Source organism: Passer domesticus, chromosome Z, assembly GCF_036417665.1.
Source record: "Passer domesticus isolate bPasDom1 chromosome Z, bPasDom1.hap1, whole genome shotgun sequence".
In the NCBI taxonomy this organism is placed as follows: domain Eukaryota; kingdom Metazoa; phylum Chordata; class Aves; order Passeriformes; family Passeridae; genus Passer; species Passer domesticus.
The window spans coordinates 7,881,794-7,901,246 of NC_087512.1; the positions used below are offsets into that span (position 1 = coordinate 7,881,794).

The following is a 19,453-nucleotide window of genomic DNA, read 5'->3' on the forward strand; positions in this document are numbered from 1 at the left end:
GCGGTGTGACGGGATTTCGCCTTCAGGCGGGCGTGCGCGGGGCCGCCTGCACGCCGCAGGTCCCCATTTTGGTATTTGATGCTGAATCGGGGTGGATATGCTGGACGCGGCCTGGCCGGCAGGAGCGGGCACCGGGAGCCAGGAAAACCCTTCTGGCCTGGAGGAGCGGGCACCGGGAGCCATCGTCCTCCTGGCCAGCTTCCGCAGGGACTGGGAAGGACATCAGGAGCCTGTGGCATCCTACGTGCAGATTACTGGAGTGGGGGGAATATCCCCGTATATAAATCAAATATATAGGCCTGTACAGCTCTGGACTCCGGGTGCGATCAGATTTGGGTTGTCAGGGGCATTTAAAAGACCATGCCATGTGTGTCCCTGAACAGGAGCACACAGATTTTGGACCCAGGTGATTTTAGTCCTCTTTCCGGCTCTTTGGATTAGTGTAGTCAGTTAATTCACTTTCCTACACCCTACCATGAAACAGGACTGCTGTGTGTCCTGCGGGACCATCCTGCAGAGAGACTGCTCTGGGATACAGCCCTGGAGTCTGCCATCCCCATGCCAGGTCTGAATTCTCCCTGAACCCTGGCCACACTCAGTACCACTTTTTTCCTGCACTGTGGGAACACTACAAGCAGGAACTCCTCAAGGGCAGATGTGTAGGCATGTTAAGATCAGATACCCATCTTGAAGGCAAACATGGGAGTTCAGAGAACTCAGTGAAGTAAGCTGAGGACCCCTAAGCCAGATCAGCCCACTGCTTGTAGGCTGTTGGGGGAAAACAAGCAGCTTTAGGGTAAAAGCTAAGCTCTGTTGGAGGCAGGGGGTGGGAAACAAGCAGTGTTCAGAGGATGTTTGCAGCTGATACTCTCTGCCCTGCAGGTCTTTCCTGACTTGCCTCGGAGCAGGGCAGGCTCCCACCCATCCCTCTGCCAGGAGAGCAGAGCAATGCCATGTTCTGCCCAGCTGCAGAGCTCATTTCCACACACTGCAGCATCTCTGCCTGGGACATCAGAGTGCCAAGCTCCTGCTGAAGGCATTGTTTCTGTTCCCAAGGAAGGCTGGCACCTGACCTGCTGCTTGGCTGGGGTGGCCATCTGCATTGTTGCCAAGGGCCCCTCAAGCCTCTCATCCTTCCCTCATATTTAATGACTTCCACGCAGGGAAATTTGCTGGAAGGTCTCAGCCTTGTGTCAGCTCTGTTACAAAGACTCCTGCAGTGGGCATTTGGTTCCTGCTTTCCAAGGAGAGTGTCTGGAGACTCAGGCTGCTGTGTTTGGGGAGCACATCCCTCACACAAGCGACTTGTGGCAGGGATGCAGGTGGCTGTAGGTGTGACGTGAGGCTTCTGTCCCCCGTTACTGCTAATGGCAGTTCCTGCCTGGCTGCTGCATTACAGCCTCTCTGGATCCAGCAGCAACTGCCCCAACCATCTCCAGAGGATCCCAGGAAAGGATTTTTGCTGATTATAACCTCCAAATCATTTTTTCTTTCATCTCAGTGGCATGGGTCAGATTCCTCAGGCTCAACCCTGAACCTTGAACTGAGTAGACAAACCCCCTTTATCCATCTGCATCCATGCACACACTCCCCTGCATGCCAAAGGTGCCTCCAGGACTGACTTCCAGTCAGTATGGATATTTACCTCCTGTCCAATTTTGCAAGTAATTCCTTAGTGCAGCCTTAGTGATTCCACCAGGTAAGAATCAGCTCCTGACTTTGGAGGTCTTTATCCTCTCTGTTACCCAAACAATCCAGTTTCTTGGCTGGAGGAGCTCCTGCTCCTCCCCTTCCTGACAGGGCCAGGACTGCCATGCTGGGCTCTGCTCCACGCCCCCAGTGATTCACTGCCAGACACCTGCGGGTGCTGTGGCCGTACCTGCAATGTCAGGCTCCTCTCTTTTTCAAGGGGAGGGTAATTACAGCCCTGTGCAGGATTTTTAGGAAGGCTGGGCAAACCAGTTTGGTCATCCCTGTCCCCAAGGACACATCCTTGTATTGCCTGAGAGCAGCAGGGGAGGAGGGACTCACTCAGGGGCAGGTCCAGGGTGAATTGCTGGGGTGTCCATTGTGCAAATCCCTCAGCATCCTCTATGCACCCCTGCTGTTGCTGGGATGGCGTGTAATGCCCAACTGGTTTGAGCTAATGAGTTCAGGGTCTGTTTTGGGGACACTGGGGAGAGTTTAGGGGGCTGGGGGCACAGGACAGGTCACTCCTGGATGTGTCACCTCAGGGCAGCCCGGCCAGCTCTGCAGTGGAGAGCAGGACCACTCATGCTTGCCCCAGAACAGGTTCTTTAATAAAGCATTTCAGCACATAGTGAGTCATTAATTACACCCAATCATACAATGCTAATAGTAGTAATATTCATTTAAAATTTTTTACAGCATTCCACACCATGTGCCCGCCCTTGCAGGCATCATGCACCTCCTCCTATCCTGCCTAGCCCAGAGAGCTACTGCTGAGCTCCTGCTTCTTGTTATGCTTCTTCCTTGCTGCTCAGAAACACCTGGGGCATTGGAGGAATGTTCCCTGCACTCTGTCCCTAAAAATCTGGGACTTCCTGGCTCAGGTGAAGCCATTTCCAGGTGGGTTTTCAACAATAGTGAGCAACCCCAAACTCTGTGTGCCAGCATCTCCTCAGCATGACCTTTTGGAGCTCCAGCTTTCCTAAGAGATACAGACAGATAGCAATGTGGCATCAATGCACCTCTGGGAAAATCCCACTCTGCCACACTTGCAGAGAGGGACCGCTGGGAGCGTGTGGAGCCGCTTCCTCGGTGCTGTCTGCCCTGGGAGCAGCACCTGAGCATCGCCAGCCCTCAGCCCACCCCGCTGGTGATGCCCTCCAGCACGGCTGGAAGAGCACGAGTGCAGCCCCGCACGCACACCTGTGCACACGCACATCCCTGCTCCCTCCCGTGATGCCGGCCTCAGGAATGCTGCCGGCATCACGCGCAGCTGCCGAGCAAGTTTAGCGGTCACATTGATCCCGACTTGTGTCGGCTTAACACCCGCTCCAGCCTGTCCCCTCCTGGGGTCTTCCCAAAAACACCACTGCTCTGGAAATGCTCCGCTCCCCTGGCAGCTGTGGAGCGCTAAACTTGCGGCAAAAACCTTGGCACAACCCTGTAGCCTGGAATCACCTGCAGGTGTCTGCAGGCAAAGCCAGCTCCTGTCCAGAGCTCCCCCCTCCAGCCCTTTTGCATCCATCCCCTAACCCTCTTTGGCCACCCCATGGCCATGGCTGGTTTGGTTTTTTTTGTTGTTTTTTTTTTTTTACGAAGTACCCCAAAATCTCATCCCAGTGATAACACCTGGACATGGCACTTCTCACTGCCTGGCAGCTTCACCCAGGTTTGATGGAGTTTCTTGCTGCTTCCGTGGAGTGGGGGGCTCTGTCCCACTTCAATAAATCTGCATTTCATTGTAGGATTAAATAGTTTCTCCCTTTGGTTTCTGTAGTATTTTCAAGTGTTTTAAATTCTCAAGCATTAACACATGACAGAGTCATTTGTAACTCTCAAAAATAACCCGGCACATAGGCTAATGACACACTCCCATAATATTTGACTGTCCATGCCAGGTATGGCCATGTCACAGAAACACGTAGCCACTGAGCAATCTTCACAATGGCCAAGAGGTGGGAGACTTCATCAAGGCAACAGGGTAGGGTAAAGTAGATGTTTGTAGTTTTAACTTCAAAATACTGAAGTCTTTAAAAGCTCAAGGGCTTCACCCTGGGGTTCAGGCAGATACCCAGCACATTCCTGTCAGCCAAAAAAGTAAAGACCAAGGAGAGCTGGAGCCCAGACACTGCCTGTGGGATGGGGTCAGAGGGATACCCAGGTCCTTCCTGGGGCTCACCAGGAAAAACAATGTTGTACTGATTAAAATGAGGTTCAATCACCACTCTTTTCTTGGATGGATGATTGTGAAGTCTCACCTGGTTGATTAAGTCTCATCCATCTGCACTGGGACATAGAAAGTACTTTACATCCTCCCTCCACCAGCAGAAGCCGCAGCTTCAGGGCTTTATAAGGGCAACGCTGAGGTTCACAGGATGGTACAACAGCCACAGGTGAAATGCTGGGATAGTGTGTTAGACACCCTGTCTGAAGAAAAAAACAAGCAAAGCTTAACTAAATCATACATATATGTCAGAGGCAGAGAGGGAGAGACGGATTTTTACTGTCTGAAGTCAGTCTCTGGCAGCTTTATCTGAAAACTGTGGTGATCTGAATTACACAAAGAGAACTAATGGGAAGTTGGTATGCTTTGAAATGTACTGGCAGTTTTGCCTCCTCTTAAATTACCAATTTGCATCTCGCATAGATTGTTTTGTGTGCCTTGTTTTTATTCTCTGGTTTCTTTGTTTGCTTTATGCAACAGGCAAGAGAGAAAATTTACCTTATTTCCTGTCTGTTGCTGGGCTGGATTTACACATAGCAACAAGGAGGAGAAACCTTTTTCCTTTTTTTTCTGGTAGTAAAAAACAACTTGTAGTCTCTAAAAATCACATTAGAGACACTGAAGGAAAGGAAAAATTCCCTTTTCTCTTGAAGTCTTGTCATGTTTTATCAGTGATGAGTTGGTATGCCTTGCCTGTCCCACCAAGGCACCCCTCGGCAATCTTCCTGCAGTAGAAAAGTGCTCTGTTTCCCAGCCACAACAGAAAAAAAATCAGTCTTCAGGGCAGCTCCTGAGACGAGAGGGAGTGGAGAAAGCCAGGAACATGCAAATGTGAGTTTTATTTATTTGTGGCTTAAACCTCTGAGTGCCAAATCTCCTGGCAATGTGAGCGCCCTCCCCGCCTTTCCAAACCCAACTTGCATATTGCTGAGCAAACGTCAGCAGACGTGATGGTGGTGATGATGATGATGACAACTTGATTAATTAAAATCTTCAAGCACACCTGACTCAGATTTAACAGCTCTGGCCTTTTTTATTCTTTGGTTTACACTCCCCCCCCCCCCCCACCTCCAATGACTCTTCAAGACAGGTATGTTACATACTTATTCACCTCATGGGGAGCAGAGGCAAGGCAGTGGAGGACTTCGCTGGAATGCAAATTCAGGAATTCAGGAAGAGCATTCAGGAAATTCCCTCACAGTTCTCCATTTTGCATTTGCTTCTCATAGAAACAGAGATTAAGCAACTGTGTTGACTGTGTTTCTGCCACATCCCTCCTAGTTTGTGATTTTCAGCCCACAAGGGCTGCCTCACCTCCGGATGCAGGTGCTTCAGAGCTGTTTTGTGGAATTTGGCAGCTCAGGTGGGTGGAGGAGAAGGACCAAGTCTTCCACTGCGGGGAGGAAGATAGTGAGGCACTCTGAACTGCATTACTAGCCACTCAAGGGTCCACCAAAGATGGTGCTATCAGAAATCAGCTTCAAAGCTCTGCCGCTCCTGGAACACCTTGCTAAAGACTTACTCTGTGAATATTGAATCCTTCTTTTGCACTGAGATGAGTCCCCAGCATGTGGCCTCGCCTCATCCCATGGTGTGCTTTCGGCTGGAAGGGGGAAGCACTCTGGCTTTGGGCTGGGATGAACCCCTCTTTCCTGGCCCCTAAAGCCCCTGCAAGGCTGCTCTGTGAGCCAGAGCTCTCATCTGCTTAGGTCAGATTCATCTTCTTCCCCAGAGGAGAAGACACCTTTGAGCTCTATATACGGGTTCTTCCACCAAAATAAAAACTGGGCATCAGCTTTGGGGAATCTTGGCAAATCTTTGCTGACCTTTAGCCTTGTTTGATCTCAAAGAGTAAGAGTTACCTGTCCTGGCTTAGAAAGTCAGGAGAGACATACCCCAAGACGAGTCAGGGGAACACGGGCTGAGACCAGATGCCTCCTGGGGGTGCTGACATCTGCACAGAGAGCTGAAGGCTTAATGCTATCTAACATTCAGGCGGATCCAAAAGTCCCAAAACCCAGGGATGTCAGGCATGCCTCCCAGGTGAATGATACCTCATCCTGCCCTGTGTGCATTACCGAGCCATGGGCAAAAGACCTTATTGCCCCCTGGGAGATGGGCCTCTGTCCTGAAACAGGCTGGTTATTGTACCAAGTTTTATGCTGACCATGAATGACCCTGCTGCCATTTGGGGTTTTCTTTGCTTCCCCTCTGCCTGGTGTGGGAGGAAACACAGATAGATACCACAGGAAGCAGGTCTTGCAGTCTGTGTGAGGATAGAAGCAACATCCAGGGAAGAAAGTATGGGCATGGGACAATTTGAAGTCACCTGGCAGATGGTGGGCATCTCATTTTGGGGAATTTCCCTTTGGTTTGTTTTTAAACAATCTGTAGAATTGTACCCAAGACTCACTGAGCTTTTTATGAAAGGAGTGGAAACAAAAGGAAACAATTTTCAGATGGTCATAGAACTACAAGGTCTCTGTGTCCAGGGGAGGAACAGCTGTGTACGCTGGGAATCTTCTGCAACAAAAAGACACCACAGGAAAGGTTATAGTACAGGCTGCAAAGATACAAGAGGCAGAGTGTGGCTGGACAGAAAAGGACCATTTATTGTTTTCTCCACTGTGAGGATGAGGGCATCAAAAAAAGCTATGAGGCGGCAGGATCAAAACAAGCCCCAAGAAAATTACTCTGCACCCAAACAGATAATTAGATTGGGCAGCTGTTAGGTACAGGATGTTGCAAATGCTTAAAATTTATCTGCCTTCAAAAATAACCAAACAAATTAATGGGAGAAAAATTTGAAGGCTATTATGTATAAGAACACTTCTGGCTCAGGGAGTCTGAGTCACAAAAAAATGGTTGGGCATTGAGGAAATATTCTGGGGAAGTATCATTTGTCCTTACACCAGGGGTGGCCTTACATGAAGAGAAGTGCTGGGGTAGATGGGTCCTTGTGGGCTATTTCTAGATTCCGGAATAGAGAAGCACCAAGCACTGAAACTTTGTGCTGGCCATGACAAGTTTGTTATCTACCTGGGCGAATCTGCCCCAAGACCTCACTGCTGTGCTGTGCCAAGCACTTCCTGGAGGTTTGGGGGGGACAGGACACGTGGCCCCCAGCAGCATGGGTGGGGACAGAAGATAGTGCCTATCAGGACCTGTGCAAGCAGGTCCTTGGAGATAAGACAGTGTCTGGGGAATCACTTAGTGCAGTGCCTTGATAGAGCAGCAGCTGCTGACTCTCAAGCCAAGAAACCAACCCTGAAGGTCATGAGATAAAGTGAAGGCAGAGGGAAACCATGACCTAGCAGTGAGAATTCCCAAATCTCCTTTTTCATTCTTGTGAAGGAAAATTAGATAAAAAGGGAAAATATTCAAAGCAATACATACCTCTAGCAGGCACAGCTCATCCCAGCTGACCCAGACTTAGCTGCAAGATCAGACTTTGAAAGTTTGTGCAGTATCTCCATGGTCTTCACGGTCAAGATGTCCTGTGAGCTGTATGAGGAATGGACTGGCAGGAGCAGAATTCAATGTCATCCCAACAGATAGGAGCACTTTTCAATCTTCTGGGCTGTTTTTACAGCCGTGTCTATGAAAGAGGCAAGTTCACTACCCCCAAAACAGCTTCCAAGTCTTTAAGCCTTCCATTACCCCCATATTAGTATTTTCCATCAGATGGCTGTACACTGTACCCTGTACACCAAGGGCTCTGCAAAGCATTGTCATCCCTCTCTCTGTGTGCAAACTATCCCTAGTGCAGCTGGTCTCAAAGTCTCGGGTCTCACTTGGCAACCACCTCCAATGTCAATAAAATATGACTCAAATGGGCCCATTGCCAAACTGATGACCACAAAACACAGTCAGGGATGGAATGCCCTCCAGAGGGACCTGGACAAGCTCGAGGGGTGGGCCCATGAGAATCTCATGAGGCTCAACAAAGCCATGCACACTTGGGTTGGAGCAACCCCTGGTAGCAGCCCAGTTTGGGCATGAACAGCCCCAGAGCAGCCCTGCCCAGAAGGGCTTGGGGGTGCTGTGGCTGAGAGGCTGCACATGCCCCGGCCATGGCACTGCCAGCCCAGAGAGCCAAACGTGTCCTGGGCTGCATCCAGAGCCCCGTGGGCAGCAGGGCAGGGAGGGGATTCTGCCCCTCTGCTCTGCTCTGCTGACACCCACCTGGAGCACTGCATCCAGCTCTCAGGTCTGTGCTACAAAAAAAAGTACAGACCTGTGTGCTGGTTTAGAGTACAGTGGCTGGGGCAGAGTTAATTTTCTACAGTTTGCTTTCTTCAAAGTTATGTGGCTGTGTTTTGAGTTTGTGCTGAACACAGAGTTAATAACATAGACATGTTTTTGTAATTGCTGAGCAGTAACAAAGAGCCAAAGCCTTTTCTGTTTCTCATACCACCATGCTGGTGAGAAGACTGAGGATGCAGAGGAGGCTGGGAGTAGACACAGCCAAGACAGGTGACCCCAAACTAATCAAACTGATTCCAGACCATATGAAATCATGCTCAGTATATAAAGTGTGGTGAAGGAGGTAGGGAAACATTTGGGGTGATGGTATTTGTCTTCCCCAAGTAACCATTATGTGTGCTGGAGCCCTGCTCTCCTGAAGATGGCTGAACACCTGCCTGCCCATGGGAAGCAGTGGATTAATTCCTTGTTTTGCTTTGCTTGCATGTGTGGCTTTTGCTTTTCTTATTAAACTCTCTCAAGCCACACGTTTTCTCTTTTACTGCTCCAATTCTCTGCCCAATCCCACTAGAGAGAGTGGCTGCCTGGGGCTTGGCTGCTGGCTGGGGCTAAATCACTACAGCCTGTCAGAGAGGTGGTGGATGCCCCATTCCTGGAAACATCAAGACCACCTTGGACAGGGCCCTGAGCAACCTGCTGTAGTTGAAGATGTCCCTGCTCACTGCTGGGGTGTGGAACCAGATGGCCTTTACAGGTCCCTCCCAACCCAAGCCATTCTCATTCCATGATTCAATAAGTGAGAATCCTTTTGTTTGCTTCTATATTACTAACATTTTGGAAATACCTCCATGGATAGGAACAGGCAGGAGCTTCATGAGCTCCTATTTTCCAAGCGCCCCAGATAAAATATTACTAAAATGATTTTTATTACTTATTAATCATCAGAATATGAGGAGTAACAGCAGAGTAATTTGATTGTACTCTGTTATCAGAACTTTTGACTGCTTTTGCAGGTTTCTAGACAGCAAGTAGATGTGAAAGAAGTGTATATGCATGTATGTTTAACCTAAATGTGAAAGCCAGTATATGGATGACTGTAAACAAAAAGAAGTTTAGGGCAGTAGAGTCAATGGGACAATATTTTCAATGTATGAAGAAACCCCACAGAAAAATGCCCTATGGCATTGAAAATTGCTCTGGAAGAAGCAGCTTTATACTGTTATAGGACAAGTTAGGCACACTGTTTGCAAACCTTCCCTTCTAATTTCTTTTGCTTGTAAGCATTCAAGTAAATGAAAGTATGTCTCACTCTAGGGAAAATCTCTGCATTTCTGAAGCTGAGCATGTGTTCTGATGGTTAGGGAAGGATCTGAGTGTCCTGGCAATGCTCACCAGTGCTGCACTTAAAGGAAAAAAACCAGAGATAAATATATTAAAAATGGATGCTGAGAGAAAAACATGCTTGAGGTGGAGAAAGGCTTTTATCTAAGTTTTGTGGCCTTCGTGGAATGTTGGCTGCTTGTTTGCGGAGAGAAGAATTCACTCCTCTGGAAGTCCTTACTGATTCCTCTGTTCCCATCTTGCAACTCCTGCTCTGCACATTTTTCCTGAGGGAGAGGCCTCCAACCCACAGTCCTTTTCTGTTTTACCCCACTCTCATACCTAAGGGGTAGCATGAAGAGAGAAATAGCTAAAACTTACCCTTTTTGGTACTTTTTGACCACTGGCAAGTACATTCACAGGTTTTTTAACTTCCTCAGGGCAAAGGCAAAGTAAGGGCCTTTGATTGTCTTGGAGATAAGGAGATGCAGACCCATAGGACCAGACTACAGGCAGCTCACCCAGCTGAAAGCCTTCCCTGCAGCACCACTGAATGTGTCAAAGACAAGAAAAAAAATTAATTTAAAACACTGTGCAAATGAGGGTCCAGATACAAAGGCTTAGTTCTTAAACTCCCTCCTTCCTACTCTTCTAGATCCTTAAAATGAAAAAAACATAGGAAAAACAAACCAATTTGAGATAAAAACCACACCTTATTGTTTGGGACAGCATCAGAGCTTTCTCCATCTTTAAAATGGGAAGAATGCGGAATGGACTGTCCCTGATGTACATCCAGACACAAACATGGCTGTTGGCTCTTTTTGCACCCTTTCTGCACCCTTTCTGCCCTTGAATTCTCAGCTGAAGGTCAGAAGAGGGAAAAAACCCATCCTAGAGGCCAGGCAGAAGATCTAAGATGTGCCAGAAGGGACAAGGAAATGGGATGTGCCAAAGCTGCCATGGATTGAGACCTTCAGGTTGGTGCAGCCAACAGGTTCCCTGCAGGATGGAGAAGCATGAGGTTAATTAATGGAAATCTCACAGCAGGTAAACAAGTCTGGAGGAGATATACCTAGCCCTACAGGCAGCTGTAGATGGGGATCAAGATGTTGGCACAACAAAGCATTGAGGGACAGCACCTGCAGGGCACAGCCATGCTCTACCCTGTCCGTGTGCCCCAGGGACCCTTTTGCAGGTCTGAGCCCTCCAGCCTCAGTCACAAAAGCAAGGCAGGAATACAACTGTGGTTGCCCCAAGGTCTGCAGCAGGGTGCTGATGGAAATGGGGTAACCAGCAAGGGGTGGTTGGAGGGGACAAGAATGTAGAGCAGTTGGTGGAGCCAAGAGGAAGAGAATCAAAGCCCTGAACAGGCCCTGCTGGCTCCCATCCCTTCCTTCTCCAAGAGGGTGTGTGAGCACTGCTCTCCAACGTGGACAGTGCTGGAGGATTTCAGCTTTGTGAACTCAGTGGTTTTCTATTTGTTTTTTTAAGACCCCATAGATGTTTTTTCCAAATTTCCATGGACAGCAAGCCCCGGGGTGGAGATGAGAGCATCTCTCAGCATGCTCAGGACAGGCAGAAAGGCTTCTCCAGACTTGTTCACCTGTCTGGGAAATTTGCATCAATTACCCTCCCAGTGATTCAGGCTTCTGCTGGAAAGTTCAGCCTCTTCCTTTCCAGATATGAATGCCCAGAGCAGTTTTCAGGATTGGTGCAAGGGTGTTCCCCTGCCCTATTCTGCTTCACCCCCACCACAAAGCAGTTTCCAGAGCTCACAACCTACCAGTGGACACAGCAGAGTGAGACCTTGCATGTGGCACACAAGCCCTACAAGCAGTTTTTCCCAGGAGCATCTCTTTGTTAGGAAATTGGAGGTGGAGATGCTAAGGGAGGATCTCCTGCCCCTAACCCTCTCTGGACCTTTTCACCCAAGAGGTTCTCTCTGCTATTCAGCCACCCAAGCCTGCTGGCCATGCCTTGGACTTGGTGCTTATTCTGCAGTTTGGTTTTCTTCCCTGGCTCTGTTCATATTTAATGCGGGAAGAGTGACAAAAAGGCCTAATTCAGCCTCAAGCAAAGCAAGGTCCAATTAAACTCACTTGGCCCTCCCTGTTTCCTAATGGAAAGTCTTCTTGTGGTCAGTTTTCAAGGCCTCAGGCAGGATATGAGCTGTGCATCTTCATCTATGCCTTGCTCAGCTTGAATTTTAGTTACTGGCAGAAGGTGAGTGCATTGCTGCTGGAGACCAGCCCACAGAGACCACCCAAGGTATGGCAGCGTGTGAGAGCATTGTAAGCTTTGCTGGCAGCAGCTGACATCATGCCGTTCAGCACAGTACATGGTGTTGGTGCCCCCAAGCCAGAAATGGTGTGGGACCAGAGAGCTTCCTCCTCCCCCTCACTCACCTTCTGCAAAATGCTATCTGTCCCCACCATGGCTTCTGCAGAAATACAAGGAGCTGCCTACTCTGAGGGTAAAAGCAGGGTCTGGTGAATGCACCAGGCAGCTGTTCTGTGTACTCTAGCTCCTTCACTCTGTTGCCAATGCCTGCCTAACAGAGATGGCTCATCCCCAGGAAAAGGGGGGATGGCTGTTAGTCCCTCCTTGATGGTCACCTACTCTCAAGGGATGGACATTCCCACAGAGCTGAGCCTGTGGGTGAGGTGAAGGCAAAACACTGGGGATGTTGGCCTAGGCTGATGTCTCTCCCAGACCACACCCCATGCTACCTTATCCCAGTGGTGGTGGCATCCACGCCACCTCAGCCACACCAGAATGCTGGAGACAGGGATGTCTTGTGCACCAAGAAGAACCTAAAATTCCAGCTCCCAACACAGAAACTACTCCTGGGACTGAACAATATGGATATCCCAGTCAAAGCCCCATCAATAAAGAATTACGTTCCACAGATTGCTGCTTTGGCGGAGGTAACAGTCACTTCAGGTTTCAACAGAATCCTGATGGGTCCCTTCCAACTCAGCATTTTCTATGATTCTGTGAGATCACGAATCACTGAAGACCACAGCACATACCACCACCACTGTGGGCAGCTGGAGGACTGTCCCTGTAGCTGGCAGCTTGAAAAGGCTCAGATATTCTGCACACTGAGCCCAGAATGGAAGGTGTAAGGTGACCTGAACAGCCAGGTACACAAACTCTTGGAAATTCAAACCACTAAGGTCACAGTCGTCACACTCCTTAGGCCCTGGAATCACAGCTGAAATGGTATTGTAATGCACTTATAATTTATTCATCAGCTGAATGGGAGCAGCAGGCATTGTGACAGCATTCTTTTATCAAGCCCTTGTGATGGACTTCATCCATTTTAAAAGAGCAAACTGGAGTCAAAAGGAAAAAAAAAAGAAAAAGAAAAAAAAGAGTAAAGCCAACTTTATTCAAATGAAAACAAGCAGAAAAAAGGCCAAATCAAAACAGGGGGAAAGAAAAAACTCCACTAAAGATCTGTTTTTCTCTTCACTTTTCTTCTCCTTTGCTCTGAATCTCCCAAACTTTGCATTACTCTGCTTTTGGCTACTTTGATGTAGGAGGCTCCTGTTAACCCAGATGCTGCTGACTGATGCTCAAAAGCATCTTTTCATCCCTGTGATGAGTTCTGCCTGAGGATGAGCTTGCCCCATTTTTAGGTGAAAGAAAGCCAGAAGGAGAATTGTGGACAGATTTTTATTCTCAAGGATTGACAATTACTTCCCTTGAGTACTCTGATGCTCTGCTCCCCAGACAGAGGAACCTATCTAAGTGTCAATGTGAAGGTGAGGGCACTTGTGCTACTGTTCTTTGGGGTTTTTTGGGTTTTTTTTGAGGTGAAACTCACCCCATGCACTAATAATGCATTGTTCACTTGGGTAGCAGAGCAAATAATCACATTTTGATTTTCCTCACTAAATGCTCAGGGAGTTTTATGGGGAAATATTTGTTTGGCATCAGGGTATTTGTGTCAGGGCTGAGATCCACCATGATGGTGCTTGTCTGTCATCTGGTCTGGGAGTGAGGTATCTAGTGTAAATAAAAGAAGTAACCCCAAATTCCTCTGTTATTGCCCCTCCAGGGCAACAAAACAAGCCTGCAAAGCCCAGGTGCTATTTCCCCTTGTCCCATGGGTAATGTGTGCTGCTGCTGTGGGGATGATGGGCCGCCAATACCTCTGTGGCCTCAGCTGCAGATTTGCACCCAGGGCAATGGCACTCCAGGAAGGAGACAGAGGAAATAATCTTGGCCATCTCTCTGTCTTCCATACCCCTACAGTGGTCTTAGCAAGAAAAAACTGGGTAAAATTTGGGCAGTGGGGGGATCTATGAGGTCTGTAAGAGGTAGAGGAGCAGAGTCCAGAGCTAAACCACATTGACCTAGGAGCACGTGAATTTCCATTTTGGGCAGTCTGAAGGACAAATACAAAAGAACTGGTTGGACAAATACATCTTAAGCTGTTTAGGACCAGCTCTGGGGCAGGACAGTGATGAAGTGGACCTCCAGGTGTCCTGCTCTGTTTCAGTACAGCCCAAGGAATAGCTGCTTGTTCTTTGAGTTACAAAGGGCTCCTGGTGGGGTAGCTGTAGACTAAGCAGAATTCCTACCGCCTCCCTGATCTTCTTCATCACTTCACCATGTGACTTGCTGGGGGTAAGAAGGTGTTAAAGTCCAGCCTAGAGTCCCCAGGATCCCTGCTGATGTTTCACCAAAGCACAGGAGTAGGGAAGAGGCAGGAGGAGAGGAAAAGGTGTTGATGGTATTGGCTTTTATCCCAGGTGAATCCAGTTCTCTTGCAGAAGGAGCAGGTATCTCATCCTTTGAGCCACTCAGGAAAGAAATTAGATAGAGCAGTGAAAAGTATCACATGAGAGAAATCTGTCCTGAGAATGGAGTCACACAGGCACTCCCACATCTTCCCACCTCTTGTCCTCTCTCTCTGACAGCTCATGGAGCAGTAACCCTCTAATGTGACACCAAGACAGGTTTGCATTTTCAAATGCTTCTGCTGTTGCTAAGCAGAGGAGTTAACTCTCAGTTTGTCATCCTTTGTGAACACAGCTCGCAGGAAGAAAGAAATAAACGAGGAAGAGAGATATTAAAACCAGCTGATAATAACAAGGCAAGGGACTTAGAAGTTTTCAAGTCAGATTTAACCTATTACACTGGTGGCACCTTGACAATGACAAGTTCTGCTGCTGGGGACTGGATTAATGGTATGTGTAGCCTCCTCCTCTCCCAGTGAGACTTGTCCTTCCCGGAGACCCATGTTCTCACATCAGACTATTTCTTGTTCTGTGACCCCAAAGAACAAACTGATTCATTCAGGTGAAAATAAAATAAAATATAAGAAGAAACAATACTGTTTGTGGCAGAGCACACCCCATGTAAAGCCCTGCTTGCAGGTGAGCTGTGGCCGTCCACAGGAGAGCAGCTGGAGGAGGAGAAGGCTTCATCCTTTCATTATGATATATCAGAGGTGATTGGAGGGAAGAAATGCCATATGAAAAATCAAAAAAGTTATGCTAGCCTCAGGGCAGCCTGGGTTCAGGGGAACAGGACACCAGGCAAAACAGCTGAGCCTCCCTGAAAGCACAGGCAGAAATGCAAGCAGGAGCCTTGGAGGGGGCTGCCAGGCAGCACAAAATGCTCTCTTACTTCAACAGTTTCTATTTTCTTTGAGTGCTGAATGTTTTTGCAGGAAAGGGAAAAAAATCAGAGGGAAAAAGACCAGTATCTTTTCTAAAAGCAAACCTGGTGGAAAATTTGCAGTCTGCTCTCTTGAATACACCAGGGCTTGCTTTACTTTTTGCCTTGCATGATTACATCATACATTAACATTCAAGACAGGCATCAGGAAGAGATGAATCCTGAATAACTCCAAAGTTTGCTTCTTCCATCTCTTCCAGCATGAGGCAGGTTCAGACAAAGCCTGTGCTGGAGGCTGGCTGCAAGAAAAGATGTTTTGAGGGCAGTACAGTACCAAAAGAGCTTGGCTCCAGTACATTTTTCTCCAAGCATGAGCAAATCCATGTTTTACCAGCAAGCTGAGATGCCCTATTAAAAGAGCAGATCTTTGCTGGTTGGCATCAGCACAGAAGTCACAGCATGTGTTATGTCCATCAACTAAAGACAATTTAAGAAGCATGTGAAGATCCATTAATATGTCCTGAGGAGTGTAACAAAGGTGGTGAAAAGGCTGGATGAATGTCTTTTGAGGAGCAGCTGAGGATTTTGGGCTTGTCTAGTTTGGAGAAAGGGGATTCAAGGTAACGCTCTCTACAGATTCCTGAGGAAGGGAAGTACTCAGCTCTTCCTGATATCCAGTGATAGAGCACGTGGGAATAGATCAAAGATGTGCCAGCAGAGGTTTAGACTTGGCATCAGGAAGCATTTCTTTGCAGAGTGACTGGAGAGAATAGGCATCCTAGTAAGGCCCTCAGCCTGTCAGTGTTTAAGGGACATTTGGACAATGCCCTGAACAACATTCTTGAACTTTTGGTCAGCCCTGAATTGATCAGGCAGTTGAACTGGATGATTGCTGTAGTCCCTTCTAACAGAAATAATAAATTATTTTCTGTTCTATTCCACTGACATAAATAAAAAGAACATGGGATCAGACTTCCATCAGAAAACACACAGAGCATGGTACTGCCCAGTCTCCAAGGAGTTTCTCTTACAAAGTGTTTCATGATCCAGCCCTCCAGCCTCCTGCTGAGGAAGTGAGAGCTGTATTAAGCAGCTTTCAGTGAATCTGAGCTCAGTCCAAGGTGGTGAAGAGTGAGCCACAGCCACTGACCAGTTCCAGTGACTGACCTGTCCCTGTAGGGGAGCACACACTTTATTTCAGCAGTCAGTCAAGTCCGGATGGACAAGGGATGTTCCTCTGTATTATCCTGGTAGCACTGAGCAAGAACTCATCTCAGCTTCATGCAAAAATTGATGCCAGTCCCCACAGGGACATTCTTCAGGGTGAGATGGCATTTTGCAAGGGCTGGAGTATTTTATAGCTTGGAGGCAACCAAAAGCCCTGGTCCAGGTACCACTGACAGAGCTGGGGCACCTCTGGAGAGGGTAACAGGGGCAACTCTGGGGAAGCTCAAGAGGCAGGAGAAGGCAAACAGAGCAGTCTCAGGGACAAGGGGTGCCTTGCTTTTCACTGGGAAACAGCAAATTTGTCCTGGGAGCAGCTGGAGTTTGGGGAAAACCATCTGCTTCCTGCTCTCCTTCCTGGTGCCAGGTCTGGAGAAGGAGCCAGAGCCAAGGCTGCCAAGAGTCAGGGAGAGGCTTCAAAGTCCCCCTGCTGTGCAGGCTGCCCCAGCTGCATGATCTCCCACCGACAAAAGGGCCCTGGCTGTCACTCCTGTGCCTTTGGGAAAGTCCACGGCTTTGGAAAACGCAGGAGATTGATCCAGTGGTCACCCACGTCTACAGGGTTGTCATTGGGATGGGAAAGCCTGCGAGCTGTTGGGGGCAAGGAAGAAGGTTAAAGCAGTGTAGTGATACAGGGATGATGGGACACATCATCCAACCTGTTTGTTCAAAGAGCAGGTGCCTCTGTGAGGTGGCCTGAGCCCTGCCATGCGCAGAAGGATGAAAGAAATGCCAAGTAGAAATGGCTCATCCTCCTCCTGGACAATTACTGTTATTTTTATTTCTTTATTTTTTAATGAATATTATTTACATTATTCATTAAATAATGACTAAGGAACAGGTGATGGCTCATGTTTACTGGTTGATAGGTCTCTACACTTCTGCAAGCATTTTTCACCCTTAGCCAAGCCAGGGAATGGCAGGAAGGCTGGAAATAGTATGTTCTGGTGTGACTACACCACACATCTGCGGAGAATGTGAGAACAACATGTTGGGGTGAGGGATGGCAGCTGCCTGTTTGTGTCCTACTGCTGCTTGGGAGCCACTGCAGGATTTTTATGGGGTCCTGAGTCATGCAAGTTCACTCCTCAAAAACCATGCTCTGTACAAAACCATCTGTTTTGTGACCAGTGGGTGAACCATGCTCTGTTGTACCCACTCATGACCTGTGACTATCTAGACAGGCAGGATGGATAGACCAATTGTGTGAGGTTCAACAAGGCCAGGTGCCAGGGTCCCTGGGTCACAACAACTCCTGCAGCTCCAGGTTTGGGGTAGAATGGCTGGAAAGCTGCCCAGTGGGAAAGGACCTGGGACTGTTTGATAGGAGCTGAACATGAGACAACAGCATTTGCCCAGGTGGAAAAGAAGGCCAATGGTATCCTGGCTTGGATCAATAATAATAAAAGCAGCAGGATTAGGGAAATAATCCTTGCCCTGTACTTGGCACTGGTGAGGCACCTCAAGTGCTGTGTCCAATTCTGAGCCCCCCAGTCCAGAAAGGAGATTGAGGTGCTGGAGCAATTTCAGAGAAGGGCAATGGAACTGGTGAAAGGTCTGGGATCCATCTCCTGTGAGGAGCAGCTGAGGGAGCTGAGGGTGTTTAGCCTGGGGAAGAGGAAACCCAGGGGGTCTTTATCACCTCTGCAGCTCCCTGACAGGAGGGCGTAGCTGGGGGTCAGTCTCTTTTCCCAGGCAGCCAGTGACAGGAAGAGGAGATATAGAATTACAGAATCACAGTATGAGCTGAACTGGCAGGGAACCACCAGGATCATGGAGTCCAACTCCTGGCCATACACAGGGCACCCCAAGAATCACACCCTGTGCCTGAGAACATTGCCCAAAAGCTTCTTGGCCTGCGTCCTTGGGGAGCCTGTTCCACTGCCCAACTACCCTCAGGTGAAAAAGTTTTTCCCTGACACAGCTTGATGCCATCCCCTCAGGTCCCGTCACAGAGATCAGTGCCTGCCTGTCCTTTGCCTCTCATGGGGAACTGCAGAGAGGTCTCCCCTCAGTCTCCTCAAGGCTGAACAGGCCAAGTGCCCTCACACAGAGGAGCCACCCTCCAGAACCTTCATTGTCCTTGAGGCCCTCCTTTGGACACTCGCTAATGGATTAATGTCTCAAGATGTGCCAAGGAAGGCTCATGCTGGAGGTTAGGAAGAATTTCTTCACGGAAAGGGTCATTATGAATCGGAATGGGCTGCCCAGGGGGGCGATGGGGCCATTGTCTCTGGAGATGTGGAAGGAAAGACTGGACGTGGCACTCAGTGGTGGTGTTGGGTCATAGGCTGGACTGGATACGGTCAGAGATTTTTTTTCCAAACGACTTGATGCTGTGATTTTGTGACCCTCCCTCCGCTCCCACAACCCTGCGCCCCGCTCCCGCCCCTCACGGCCTGCCCTCTCCCCCGGCACGGCCGAGGCGCCGCCGAGCGCGGCCCCTTTAAAGGCACGCGGCGGCGGCGGGGGCGTGGCGCGCGGCAGCGCGTGCGGCGGGGGCGTGTCCCGGGAAGGCGTGGCCCGGCTGCGCGCCGGGGCACGGCCGGGCGTGCGGCGGGGGCGTGGCCCGGGGGCGCGGGGGGCGTGGCTAACGGAGCGGCGGGGGCGGGGCCGGCGCGGCGCGCTGAGGTCAGCGCGAGCGGCGCCGTCACAAAAGGAAGTGGCGGCGGCGGGGCCGTCAGCGCGGGGAGGGGCGGGGGCGGCACCGGCACCACCGGCACCGGGACCACCGGGAGCGGCACCGGGAGCGAGGAGGCGGCCGCGGCGGGGGCCGCGCCGCGCCATGGCCCAGCAGCAGATGAGCAGCTCGCAGAAGGCGCTGATGCTGGAGCTGAAGTCGCTGCAGGAGGAGCCGGTCGAGGGCTTCCGCATCACCCTGGTCGACGAGTCCGACCTCTACAACTGGGAGGTGGCGATCTTCGGGCCCCCCAACACGCTCTACGAGGGCGGGTACTTCAAGGTACGGGCCTCTCCCCCGCGGCGCGGGCCGCGCCGTGGGGCTGGGCCGGGTCCGGGCCTGCGGGAGGGGGCACGGGCACGGCCTGGGCCGGGGGAGCCGCGCCGCGCTCCTGGAGCCCCGCAGAGCCGCCGCGGCCAGCCCCGGCGCGGGGCTGCGCTCTCCCCTGCCGCCCCGAGGTGCCCCCGGGCTCTGCT

General features: G+C 49.9%; 1 protein-coding gene and 1 long non-coding RNA gene across 6 annotated transcripts in view; one reads left to right on the forward strand and one right to left on the reverse strand.

Annotated features, from left to right (window-relative positions):
- Positions 1-2,987: 2,987 nt before the first annotated feature.
- Positions 2,988-18,649, reverse strand: LOC135289419 (uncharacterized). 5 transcript variants are annotated; one of them, XR_010352166.1, is made up of 3 exons: positions 11,845-18,649; positions 9,821-10,438; positions 2,988-7,433 (listed from the first exon to the last, which is right to left on the reverse strand). It is a non-coding gene; the product is annotated as an uncharacterized LOC135289419 (long non-coding RNA). The 5 variants fall into 5 exon arrangements; XR_010352164.1 differs by having other exon boundaries at positions 11,539-18,649; XR_010352163.1 differs by having other exon boundaries at positions 9,821-9,988; positions 10,152-18,649.
- A 281-nt stretch (positions 18,650-18,930) lies between these two features.
- Positions 18,931-19,453, forward strand: part of UBE2R2 (ubiquitin conjugating enzyme E2 R2) — a 58,815-nt gene continuing 58,292 nt past the window's right edge. The window contains exon 1 of the mRNA XM_064402993.1: positions 18,931-19,259. Coding sequence (XP_064259063.1) covers positions 19,083-19,259 — 177 coding nt within the window. The 5' untranslated portion in view covers positions 18,931-19,082. The remainder of the gene's footprint in view (positions 19,260-19,453) is intronic.